This window comes from Helobdella robusta, assembly GCF_000326865.2.
Source record: "Helobdella robusta unplaced genomic scaffold HELROscaffold_106, whole genome shotgun sequence".
Classification (NCBI taxonomy): Eukaryota; Metazoa; Annelida; class Clitellata; order Rhynchobdellida; family Glossiphoniidae; genus Helobdella; species Helobdella robusta.
The window spans coordinates 242,464-254,847 of record NW_008703599.1 but is presented as its reverse complement, the minus strand read 5'-3'; the positions used below and the strand labels follow the sequence as shown (position 1 = coordinate 254,847).

The window sequence follows — 12,384 nt, the reverse complement described above, 5'->3', positions numbered from 1 at the left end:
GTAGTTTGTTTCGGTTACATTAAATATGTACTACTAACTTGACCACGGAACGCTCATCAATCATGATTCTTGCCTGTTCATTATTACACTTTCAAAAAAAACTTTCATTATTAATGCTCCTTTTTTCTTTTATTAATTTTTTGATGACATTTTGAAAAATATTAATTACTGTGGTCAAAGTAAAATGACAAGGCACGTGCTCTGAAAAAAGTCCAAATTACTACATATAACTTAAAAACATGATTAGTTACGACGATTCTTAAATCTTGGACCTATTAGAGAACAGTAGAATCACAAACACTAACCCAACTTTGATAAATTAATTCTTTAAAAGTTGTGAAATTATTTTTGTTTTAAGATTAAAATCAGACTTAACAGTCATGTTCCTCATCTGCAAAGCTATTCAGAGACATTGCCAGGGCGGGCGGTTTTAGGACCGAATTCCTCCATTTGCAATTATCTTTGTTTGGTTTAAGGTTAAGTTTAACAAAACTCTTATGAAAATTTAAACTAAAAATTGAGTCAGCTTTAAAAAAAAATCGTTTGGCAAGCAAATTTTTGTAAAATTACTGAATTTTTTAAAGTAATAGTAAAAGAAATAGAAAGAAGCAAATAAATTGCAAGTGCAACCAACATTTTTTTTACGTATTCAAAGTCTTTCCACAAAATGCTTGTCCAGTCTCCAGAACGTTATCAATATCCTCACAATAATGATAATCACTCACCCTGAAATCATTAGAGTCTCAATGGTGGCACGTAACGTTATCTACTTTGTAATTTTTTGGCCATCATACAGACCGGCTATCATGCATCGTCTGCTCGTACGTTCATCAAAGAACAATAACAACAACATCAACTACAACAACAACAACGTCACTAACAACAAAAACAACATTAACAATGACAACGTCAACAACAACGTCATCAATAACAACAATATCAACATCAACAATATCAATATCAACAACAACATCAACAGCAACAACATCATCAATAACAACATCAACAACAACATCAACAACAACATCAACAACAACAACATCAACAACAACATCAACAACAACAACATCAACAACAACATCAACAACAACAATAGCAAAAGGAAAGAGAGTGGCTGGAACGATGGCTGGATGTGCCAATAAATTCGATGCTTCCCACTATTTCATCAATCATTTTGACAACTACTTAATCGCTTCTTTATTGTTATTATTTTTGAAATTATTATTATTATTACTGTTATTGTTGTTGTTGTTATTATTATTACTATTACTATTGTTAGTATTATTTTTCTATTGTTATTATTATTATTATTGTTATTGCGGCTGTCGTTGAAGAAGAGAGTTCTATTCGCAGAGCACACAGTTTCTATTGCAATAATAGTGTTTTTTCGAAGTTTTACTATTTAAATCTGGTTTCAAATCATTTCGCAAATTTCATGAAATATGACTCCTGTTTTAATTTCAAATTTCAAAAAAAAACTCAATTTTATAAATATATTATTTTGCAATTGCCAACCAACGTCAATCTGTGTTCAGATAGGGGAAAGACACAATGTCCATGTCCACTGTGCGACGCAAAGCAAACTAGCAAACATGTTGTGTCCAACTGTGGATGGATTTCTGCGCTGGCAAGATATACAGAACAGTATAATAAAATTCTACCTGAGATCGTTAATTGGTTAAAGACATGCTGCCAGGAGGATTCCCTGATATTCGCTGATATTGAGTCAGAGGGGGTTCAACTAATCTCGCAACCGTTCAACTCCATCCGTCCAGACGTCGCCATTCTGCGCAACCGCAAAATTGAAATTATCTAGTTAACAGTGTGTCATGAAACAAATCTGCTAAAATCAAGAAACTACAAATTATTGAGGTACAAAAATAGTTTGAATTCATGTTTGAACGCTGACTTTAAGAACTGTTTAATTTTTCCAAAAACATTTGAGATAACTCAGATTGGATTTTTCAATACTTTAAATATGAAGCTAATTAAAAATTTATGGACGATTTCATTTATTAACAAATTAATAAACTCTGTAATTAGATCGACCTATCCTATGCCATTTATTGCGATAGGAACACTTCATTACTAATTTGAATATAATACCGTTTTGCACTTGCCCTGGATAATGAGCGTTGTGGTTTTTATTGAACATTATTACATTTTTCAATAACTTTTTTTGGGGGGAAATAATAGAGTTTCCATTATTATTATTTATCACACTCAGACTGATATTGTTATTATTAATGATATTAATTTGTAATTACTATCATTACATGGCTTTTTTTGTCATTCTATCATTAGTGTCTTTATTGTCATAATATTTTTCTTCTTCTTCTTTTTCTTCTTCCTCTTCTTATCCCTTTACATCTTTTTCTTTCTCTTCTTCTTCTTATTCTTCTTCTTTTTCTTCTTCTTCTTCTTTTTCTTCTTCTTCTTTTTTTCTTCTTCTTCTTGTTATTATTGTATTGTAATTATTGTATTGTCGCCCCTCCCGCTTCTATAGTTGTTTTTATTAGACTTATAGGATTTCATGTCCAATAATAATCATATTTTATGGAACAGTTTTGATGGCTATATTGAAACAAACACATTGCATATTTGTATGTAATATAGACTGGGACAATGCATGTCTACTAAGTCTGACTGCACTGCTGACTCCACTAATAGCTGTGATTATTATTATAGTTAGTAATATTATTATTTTTATTATAATTTTTGTAATTATTTTTTCTTCACCGATAACTTTTCATAGCGCCATATAACAGTACTTTAATTAATAACAATTATATATAATTCTCAAGTCAACCTGAACATGATGTTAGCTATTTTACGCTTAAGACCAGAAAGCTATTATTTGTTATAAAATTATAACCTTTCATTCTAATTTATGTAAAACTTTAATATGAATTGTTAGAATTCTGTCTCTTATATTTATTAAAAAAAGCTACGATTAACGGTAGAAAATTTAAAAAAATACGATTTTTCAGTAATTCTTTCACATTTTCCACCAACCGACCAATCCATCATACGAAGACACTTTCATCCTCAAGGAATGCTTCCATCCACCTACATATTCATAAGACGACCATTATTTGATGGATGGCTGGTCATAAGGCAGGTGATGTTTTAGAAGTTGAAACTTCAAATAAATACATTTTAAATTTTATTTAAAAGTGAATTTATACGCAACGCACACGTAAAAACTCTATTTTTAGCAGGTTTATAGGATGTGTACAAAATACGTACACGGGCAAATAACATTTTCATTAAGAGTTTAAAATAGATGGTTAAATAATGTCTACAATTTTGTCTAAAATAAATTTCAAAATTATTTATTGATCAGCAGGGTTATTTAAGTTATTTTTTTGCACGTGTAAATAAGCTCTCTGTTGTTTTAATTTCCATTTACTTTTTCATTTAACGTAAGTTTAGTTTATTGTTTCTTTGTGTCTGTTTTTTTTGTATCTGTTTCTATGTATCTTTGAATGTATTTGTAAGTTTAGTTTATTGTTTCTTTGTATCTGTTTCTTTGTATCTTTGAATGTATCTGTCACCGGCGTCTAGATGAGAATACACACTGATTTTTATCTTATTTTCAGATAGAAAGTTAAACAATGTCTACAAATTTATTTATTAATAGATTCCGCTTAGAGATTAGATAGGTGAGGATAGTTAAAGATGGGTTATGTAGGTTTTGTACGTTATGTAGGTAAAGATGGATTAGCTAAGTTAGATACGTTACTCTCATTTGCACAGAAGAAATCATTTCAGAGAAAACAAAATTTGAAGCTTCGTTAAACTTTTTTATTTTGTTTTTCAACTTCTCTGTTTAATGCAATGTTTTACTAATTGTTTCTTTGAAAACATGCTGCTCTTTCAATGGAAAATGAGAGAACATGTTAACTTTATCATGAAGCAACTAATATATAACATACCTAGTTCAATGTTTTAAACATGTTAACAGTGAATTTTAATTTGCCTTTGGTGGCGAAATTTTGTTTAAAACATTTTCAAAGTTTGATTATGAGACGGTTTATAAATTAATAATGTCACATAGTTAAATAATTAATATATTTTCATTCAAATAGCAGAAAAAAAGTTTCGTTGAATACTTTTCCCAACTATAATTAATCACAAAAAACTTTATTGATATTGCTAACCAGAACGTAAATGGAGAGAGAGAGAACTGACAGAGATTTCATAGTCCAACTCGACTTATCAGCAGTTTACATGCGTACATTCAATCTTCCAGAGCCAAACAAAGGTCAGGCAATTATGAATAACTACATTCACATCAATGCTGAACATTTATGCCGCAAGGATCTAGTATATTTATAATAACATACACGGCCGCATATATATGCACACATACACACGCACAAACACACATATATATCCGTTTACATATCTAAGGATTTGTGGAGTGCACCTATTGAATAACTTCAGAAGTGCTTGGTAATGTCAAAACAAATTTATATATATATATATATATATATATATATATGTATATATGGTAACAAATTATTTTCATTGATCAAACAATCCATCAAATATCTTGCCTCTACAGCTCTATGAGATCCTTTACAACAAAATTTAATTTATTTAATATCAGCCGTCAGTTGCAAATATTTTTCGAATCGAAGACGCCATTCTTGGAGGAGATAAGTTTTTCTCATTCTAACTTTTAACTTGGATGCCATTCTACATGGTAGCAAGGATGTTCTTTCTTTGCAATCTGATGTTACGCTCATGATTTTATTTTATTTTAGTTACTTTCTAAATTAGTTCAATTTAAACTTGAGGGCCCCTAGTATATTGCATCTATTAGTAAGGTTGCATATAATTTCATTTTTTATGAAATAAAACAATTTATAATTAAAAAATTAAAATAATAAGGAATTTTTTCAGGGTTTTTGCTAGATTTTCATAATATTCTTGCTATATTTTTTAAATTAACGCTTAAATTAGCTTTAGTGTAACTAACTTTTAAAAATAAATACTGCCAATATTAGCCAAAAGATCGTAGCAAGAAACAAAAATGTTCCATCTTTTACTTTCCAAACGGTTTCGTCCGCTCTGACGTCTCCATCCAATACGACATCAATTGACGCGTGCTTATGGAGTTTCCAAAATGTTCCATATCTCCAGTTTGAATTTTACAGTTTTTTTTAATCTTTGAGTAAAAAAAGAATATTTAAACCCATCTCATTCAATAATGATAATTTCATTTGGTAAGTTCCATTCATTATTTAATTTTAACTTTTGTATATTTGTTTTACGATATCGTTCTTATCCTAACATCAAAACCTAACACTCTTCCCACATTTCAATAATATAACATGCCATGTTCTCAAATTATGTTTTATCCCCACCAGCCAAGCACAAGTTTTTCTCGACACTCCTTTCTCATTGTTTCTTCACAGAGCGTTGCTTAGATTTGTTCAACAGGAACAAACTAAGAGAAAATTTAAAGTTATACAACGACATTAAAATATCTTCGTTTTTAATCAATAAGGGTCAGGTGATAAAGAGAAAATGTTCAATTCCTCTCCTTGCCTGCAGGCCAACTGGCCGCCAAGTGTTTGGCTCGATTAAGCGGCTTTCCATTTTCATTCTCGTCTGAATGGACAAATTAAATTAAGGTTGTTTAGTAGGATTTAATTCGATTTCGTTCTCAAAAGTTTGGTGGCACTTTTAACCGATTTCGACTCTTTATTCAATTTCACAGATTTGTGCGAGTTTGTACTTACATGTAAGAATGTAACAACGTATATCAATGCATTTTACTGAAGCTAGCTAAATAAAGATATTGTCAAATATATACAGATTTACAGATTATATATCTGTAACATTGTAAGTGATTCTGCGTATGTCAGAGCTTCAATAATAAAGACTAAAAAAAATATTCCAATAAGAAAAAAAGATCCTAACTGGCAAATTATCATCGAAAAAACAAGGTACACACATAATTATCCCATCCCATGGTTCATTTTATCTCCAAACGTTAACTGCATTGATAGCGTAGTTTAAAACTAATGAAGACCATCTGAAATGAAAATTTATTATTTAGTCATAATTGATTTTTTTTTAAATGTATTTTTTGGTCCTTACTCTGGACAATGGGATGGAAATTTTAAAGAGGTTATTTAGCTGAAAGATAACGCTACAGAGAAATATTTATGATGTCAGGCATATAAAAAAGTAATAATTATAACAAATATAATAATGAAATAATAATAATGCTATCACTACTGCTAGCAATAAAAACTCCTAACAAAGTTTTAATGATTCGGCAACGAGTTAATAAAAGAGCAATGAAATGATTACAGTTTAGTTAGGAGTTGGAGGAATGTGATGTGATGTTGAGTTTTGTTATTTTATGTCGATTCAACAAAATGTGCATGGTTTGTTGTAGAGATAAGATGATGGTATGGTGATGATAATAATAAACAGGTGATGACGATAGTAGGATAGTGATGATAATGAACTGGTGATTATTATAAGATGTATTTATTGTGAGATGGTGTTAGAAATGAAATGATAAAATGGTGAAAATTGTGAGAAGTGATAACAATAATATGACAATAACAATGGTGACAACAGTGTGGTTAATTATTCACGAAATAATTAACTGTAGAAATGTAACAATCACAGTAATGATGTTGAAGAAAACGTAATCACGATGATAATAAATCTATAACGATGATGAAATAACAAAAATTAAAAAATTGATGTTATTTAAGACTAATTTTTACCATTATTGTTGGTATTATTTAATATTTGTTATAAATTGTAACAGAAACGCGAACTACTTAGTGCAGCCATCATCGTCCAGTTGATAAACATTTTGAAATTTTTTACATCTACATAAAATTTTTGTGAACTATGTTATATTAATACTAAAGTTTTGAAAAGTGTAATAAGTTAAATATTGATTGTATTATGTTACCTATATGTCAATTCAAATCACTTTTATTCAATCAAACAAAACAAAAAAGCATGAATGATTCGGAGACCGAAAAAGAGAAAATTAATTCTTGTGGGCTCGGCCAACGTGCGACTCAAAATAGCTTCTCAATGATAACACAAGGAGAAGCTATTTCGAGTGAACATGTAAACCTACCTACATGTGAAACTACCGTTCCTACTAACTCAAAGTAAAATTCATACACGGTGACAACACTGTGACTTCTCGTTTTCACAACGACATTCATACATGTAGCCTATATGTGTATTGACTTTACGTACACACACACAAACACACACACACACACACACCACATACACACAAACACACACAAACAAACATATATATATATATATATATATATATATATATATATATATATATTTGTATGTATAAATAATAAACGAATGATTGATTTAACATTCAGGTGAATGAATACAAAATAAATAAATCAATCAATGAATGCACGAACGTATGGATGAATGGGTAAATCAATTAAAAATAAATCGAACGCAAACAGATAAAAAAATGAATGAATGAATGAATGAACGAACGAACGAACGAACGAGCGAGCGAACGAACAAATGAGAGAATGAATGAATGAATGAATGAATGAATGAATGAACGAGTGAAAAAAACTTCCGTTATTTTCAATGATGACTGACTCAACTGAATTCGGTTGGAGAAACAGTTCACTGACTTCCACAGACAAATCCTCACCGAATATCAACAAACAACAACAACAGCAATAACTTAAATTTATATCCGTGACTCATTGTCACGAGACAATGTTTGTATGGCTCAACGACACGGCATCTTTGATGCAAATCGTTCATTTTCATAGAAAAACTCGTTAGAATTTTTTAAACATAATTCACTCATTTTTTCACTCAATTCACCCATGTTCATTTTTAAAAATTACTTCAGTAATTTCCTTGAACAACTTTTTTGACTTGACAAATATTGCATCAAACATTTTTACATTGCTGTATCAAAAAGGACTTAATTGTGAATAAAATAAAAACATACAGAATAGTTGAAAAAGATTAAAATATATTTTGCACTGAACAATAAATAAGATCCATTGCATTTTTCATAATCATTTCTTTCTAACTTCACCCACAAACACAAGTATCCCTATCCGCTATCACACATACACGCATCCACACATACCTTCACGCATCCACACATACCTACATACATCTACACATACCTACACACATTCACACATGCACACGCACACAGTTGAACAATGTGACGAACGCACATACTTCAACGCATTCACGCATTTAAGAAGGGCAACGCTTGGAGGGATATCAGCACAAACACTGCTAAACCCGCATAAAGAGAGTTTTGACTGAAGTGGTCTACAATTGTCGGGACGTTTTAATGACACTGCATGATATTTATTACAGCCATCCGCGCCTGCTCTGTAATGGTAGGTCAATGGACGCCTGTTTGAATGTTTTGGGCAGAATTTTACAAGTTTGCGTCATGTTGTAGTCGGGCCGTTTTTATATGGTTGCTCAAGCGCAAATGTGTTTTAAATAGTTTCTCGAGTTTGTTTAATTTTGCCGCACGTTTCTTTGAATTTTTTTTATACTTTTTTGGGTCTTAATGCTAGTGTATGTGAGTATAAGGTTGAACCAATCTATTTTTCTGCTTGTATGCGTGTTTCTATGTGTAAATGTTTGTGTGTTTGTGTATTTGGGGTTATGCATACTAATTGTATTTTATTTATTTTATAGATTTTTTGTTTCAGCAACTTTTCTTTTGTGGTTTTCATCATTTTATTTGCCGTTTCCATTGTTTCCTCTGCTTCAGCGTTCGTTTAGAAGTGGATGTAACAAATGATTCTTTTGAAAACAAGTTGCGTATATTGAGCGCTGTGTCTGCACAGTATCTAGTTTAATTACGTCTGCGTGAGTCTGATAATAATCCATTTTTTCATTCATTCATTAACTCACTCACTCACTCACTCGCTCACTCACTCACTCACTCACTCACTCACTCACTCACTCACTCACTCACTCACTCACTCACTCACTCACTCACTCACTCACTCACTCACTCACTCACTCACTCACTCACTCACTCACTCACTCACTCACTCACTCACTCACTCACTCACTCATTCATTCATTCATTTGTAAATTATAATACTTTTACTCAAAAAATCATGCTTAAATAAATTTTTCAAAGTTTTTTTCAAGTTGACATAAAAATACAAAAAAAATAATTAATTTATGTAACGATGATAATGGATCATTGTTTGTTTTAAGAACTACAAATTTTCTTTATTAAATTTCTGAAATATTAGAATAATTATAGAAATCATAAAAAGTTGTTCAGCTCAAAAAATATATCGATGAATTGCACACGAGAAGACAATAACATCTTATAACTTTTCTAAGTTATAGCTTGCAATTTGACACACACGACAACACTCAAGGAATTCATGAGTGGCAAAAAATACCTAGTTTATCTTAGTTTTGAGGAATTTTTAGCTTTTCAGCATGAAAGAAGACATGAAAATTTTTGAGTAGAATGTGTAAATTTTCCAATGGCACGCAACGAACACACTGCTGTAACAAGGCTGTAAAAGATGTCATATGAATATAAATTGTTAAACTTCTTATTTACTCTATAATATATATCTATTCTGATTTTTCTGTTTTTTTGAGCTGATGGAGATTGACGGAAAAGCACATTTCTAATTCTATTTGTAAACAATGCGGTTTTGGTTAAACAAAGCTGAAATTAATATTAAACAAAAATAAAATGGTTAAATGTACTAAAATACATAGAAATACTAGTCGAGTTTTGGAATTTTAGCAAAAGCAAATTAATACTTAAATGGAGAAAGAAGGGAAAAAGTTGAAAAAAACTATTTTCCTGTATTAAATGAATGAATGAATAAATAATTAATTTAATTAAAGAACAAATGAATAAAAATTTTCGTTATTATTTGAATTACTCTTGTTTGTGTTAGTATCAGCGTTGTTTTTTAATGAATGACATTTTCGCGTTCGCTGAGTTAGCATATGTGTGTATGTGTGTGTGAGTGTGTGTGTTGTGCACACGCGCATGTGTGTGAGTGAGTGTGTGTGTGAGTGTGTTGTGTGTGTGTGTTGTGTGTGTGTGTGTGTGTGGTTTCATTAATTGGAGTGGCAGTTGTGTGGCTGTTTTTTTTTATGGTCAGGAATAAATAACCGCGGCAATTAATATCCAATCAAAATGTCCACACGGCACTTGTTCGTATTGGGAAAATGTTATTTATGTAAGTAATAACGCTGTGACGACGAAGACGACGACGTTGATGATGATCTTGATGATGATGATGCTTGTTGTAATTTTAACAATAGTGACGATGAAGAAGATGACGATGATGATAAGAATGATGTTGATGATGGTGATAAGAATGATGATGATGAGGATGATGATTGTCGGTGATGATTGTTGATAACCTAAATTTCATATATTTCCCAAAATCAGTTACGTTGAAATGCGCTTATGATTTTATCGGCTTGGAATAACAAAAAAGTTATGTACAAGGAGGAACATCATAATAGGAAATATGAATGAAGTTTACAAGTTGAGAAGGATTCGAAGAAATATTCAAGAAATAATTCAATACTATTATGTAGATGATAATTTAGGTTAGGAGGTATAAGTGAATCTAGGTTGTATATAGAGTGTTAATGTAGGCAAGTAATCATACTAATAAGTTAAGTTGTAATGTTAGTGCACGAAAAGACAGCAAATTAACAAACAATAAAGCGTGTTAAAGAGATAACTCTAACTTAAAACTCTTAACTGAGATAACACACACTACTTAACTCGTGTGCTCGCCTATTATATATCAGGAGACCTTCCTCCCAAGAGCTTAACTAGTTGTTTAAGTACTAACCAGTCAGTCCTTATTGCATGCCATCTTGTTCTTATTACACAAAGTATTATATGATCTGATTAATTATAAGTTATATTATATTATGCTGTTATTGTTTAAATTATATTAAGCGAAATAGTTGATTTGAATGAAAAGGGTCTAAACTCTGGAGTATTGTAATGATGGCAGTGTTAATTATTTTTATCAATTTTAACAGAAAGAAAATAAGCAGGTTCTTTTGGAGAGGCAGTTGTTAATTTTTTTCATGTCTTTCAAGCAGGAAACAAAATCCAAATGTTTAGTAGTTTATTAGCATGTTATATATATAAATATATTTAAAGTTACATAATGATTATTATAGTTATAAAAATAATTATGCATTATTTCAAATGACAAATTGTTGTAATATTATTATGCAATTCGTTTTGTACCTCGTTGGAAAAAAATTCAGTTGGCTGGGCTTTTTGCCAATGGTGAATGTTTATGATTGCCAGTTAACAACCACACAAAAAAAACTATTTGAAACTTGGAGTACTAACAAGAATATTTTTTGACAAACTATTCAAACAATTGTTGTTATTTATCAAGTGGAAACAATTTTTCTACTTTGAAGATGAGCATTTGTTAATTTATTACGTAATTTCTAGAGAAACTTCACCTCATACTTTGCACTAATCATCTCCTCCAACATTACTTCTAACTGAACTGGCAGACGACGAACATTGTAAGTATTTACATACCATTCAGCAAGCAAATCCTCTCCTAAAGACAACATCCATCTTTAATATTCGCAGTCGTAACAACCAATAACCACACACCGCAAGCTAATTTGTTCTACTTACTGTGCCATCCTGGAAAAAATTATTGATGTGATTTTCTTTAGAAAGGAAAATATTCAAATAAAATATTTTTTTAGAGAATATTTCCAAACTTAGATCTGTTCACATTTATTCACATAAGAAATATTCTTAGATTCTTGATGCTAGAAAGAGCAAAAACGAATTTAAAAACATCTCTTACGACGAACATTCGAATATTGTGACTCTCCTTAAATGGTTTTTACGGTCACACTTGAAAAGAAACATTTTGAAATTTGGTGCAGGGGTACTCAGATTGGCTGGGTTTTCATCGCCATTTGAAGCCGGTCAGTGTGGAACATTGTTTGCAGAGGAATGTTAAACGTTCTAATTATATTAAACTGTCTGTTCTTGTGAACGCCTTGGAGTAGCTGAAAGGAACCCAACAAAATACAATTTCTCACCTCTTCGTTATTTTCATTTTTTTTGCTTTTGTCGGTTTAATTATTTTCCACACAAAATGAAAAAACAACGTTTTCTCGTAAGAAGTGGCGTCCTTGTTTACTTTATGAGAAGAGGTGTGTCATCATCACACTTTGTTTTTTTTAGATACAGATTTTAATAAAGAACTTTCTATTCTATTGAAAGAAACCTCTGCCTAATAAATTTATTTCAAAATTAATAAACTTTCACACACACACGCACACACACATACACACAGACACACA

The 12,384-nt window shown here is 30.8% G+C and overlaps 1 protein-coding gene across 1 annotated transcript; it reads left to right on the top strand.

Moving 5' to 3' along the window:
* Positions 1-710: 710 nt before the first annotated feature.
* Positions 711-1,142, top strand: HELRODRAFT_183401 (hypothetical protein; the record flags this gene model as incomplete). The annotated part of the gene is made up of 1 exon (XM_009012433.1): positions 711-1,142. The coding sequence occupies one exon, from the start codon at positions 711-713 to the stop codon at positions 1,140-1,142; it is 432 nt and encodes a 143-aa protein (XP_009010681.1).
* Positions 1,143-12,384: the final 11,242 nt, after the last annotated feature.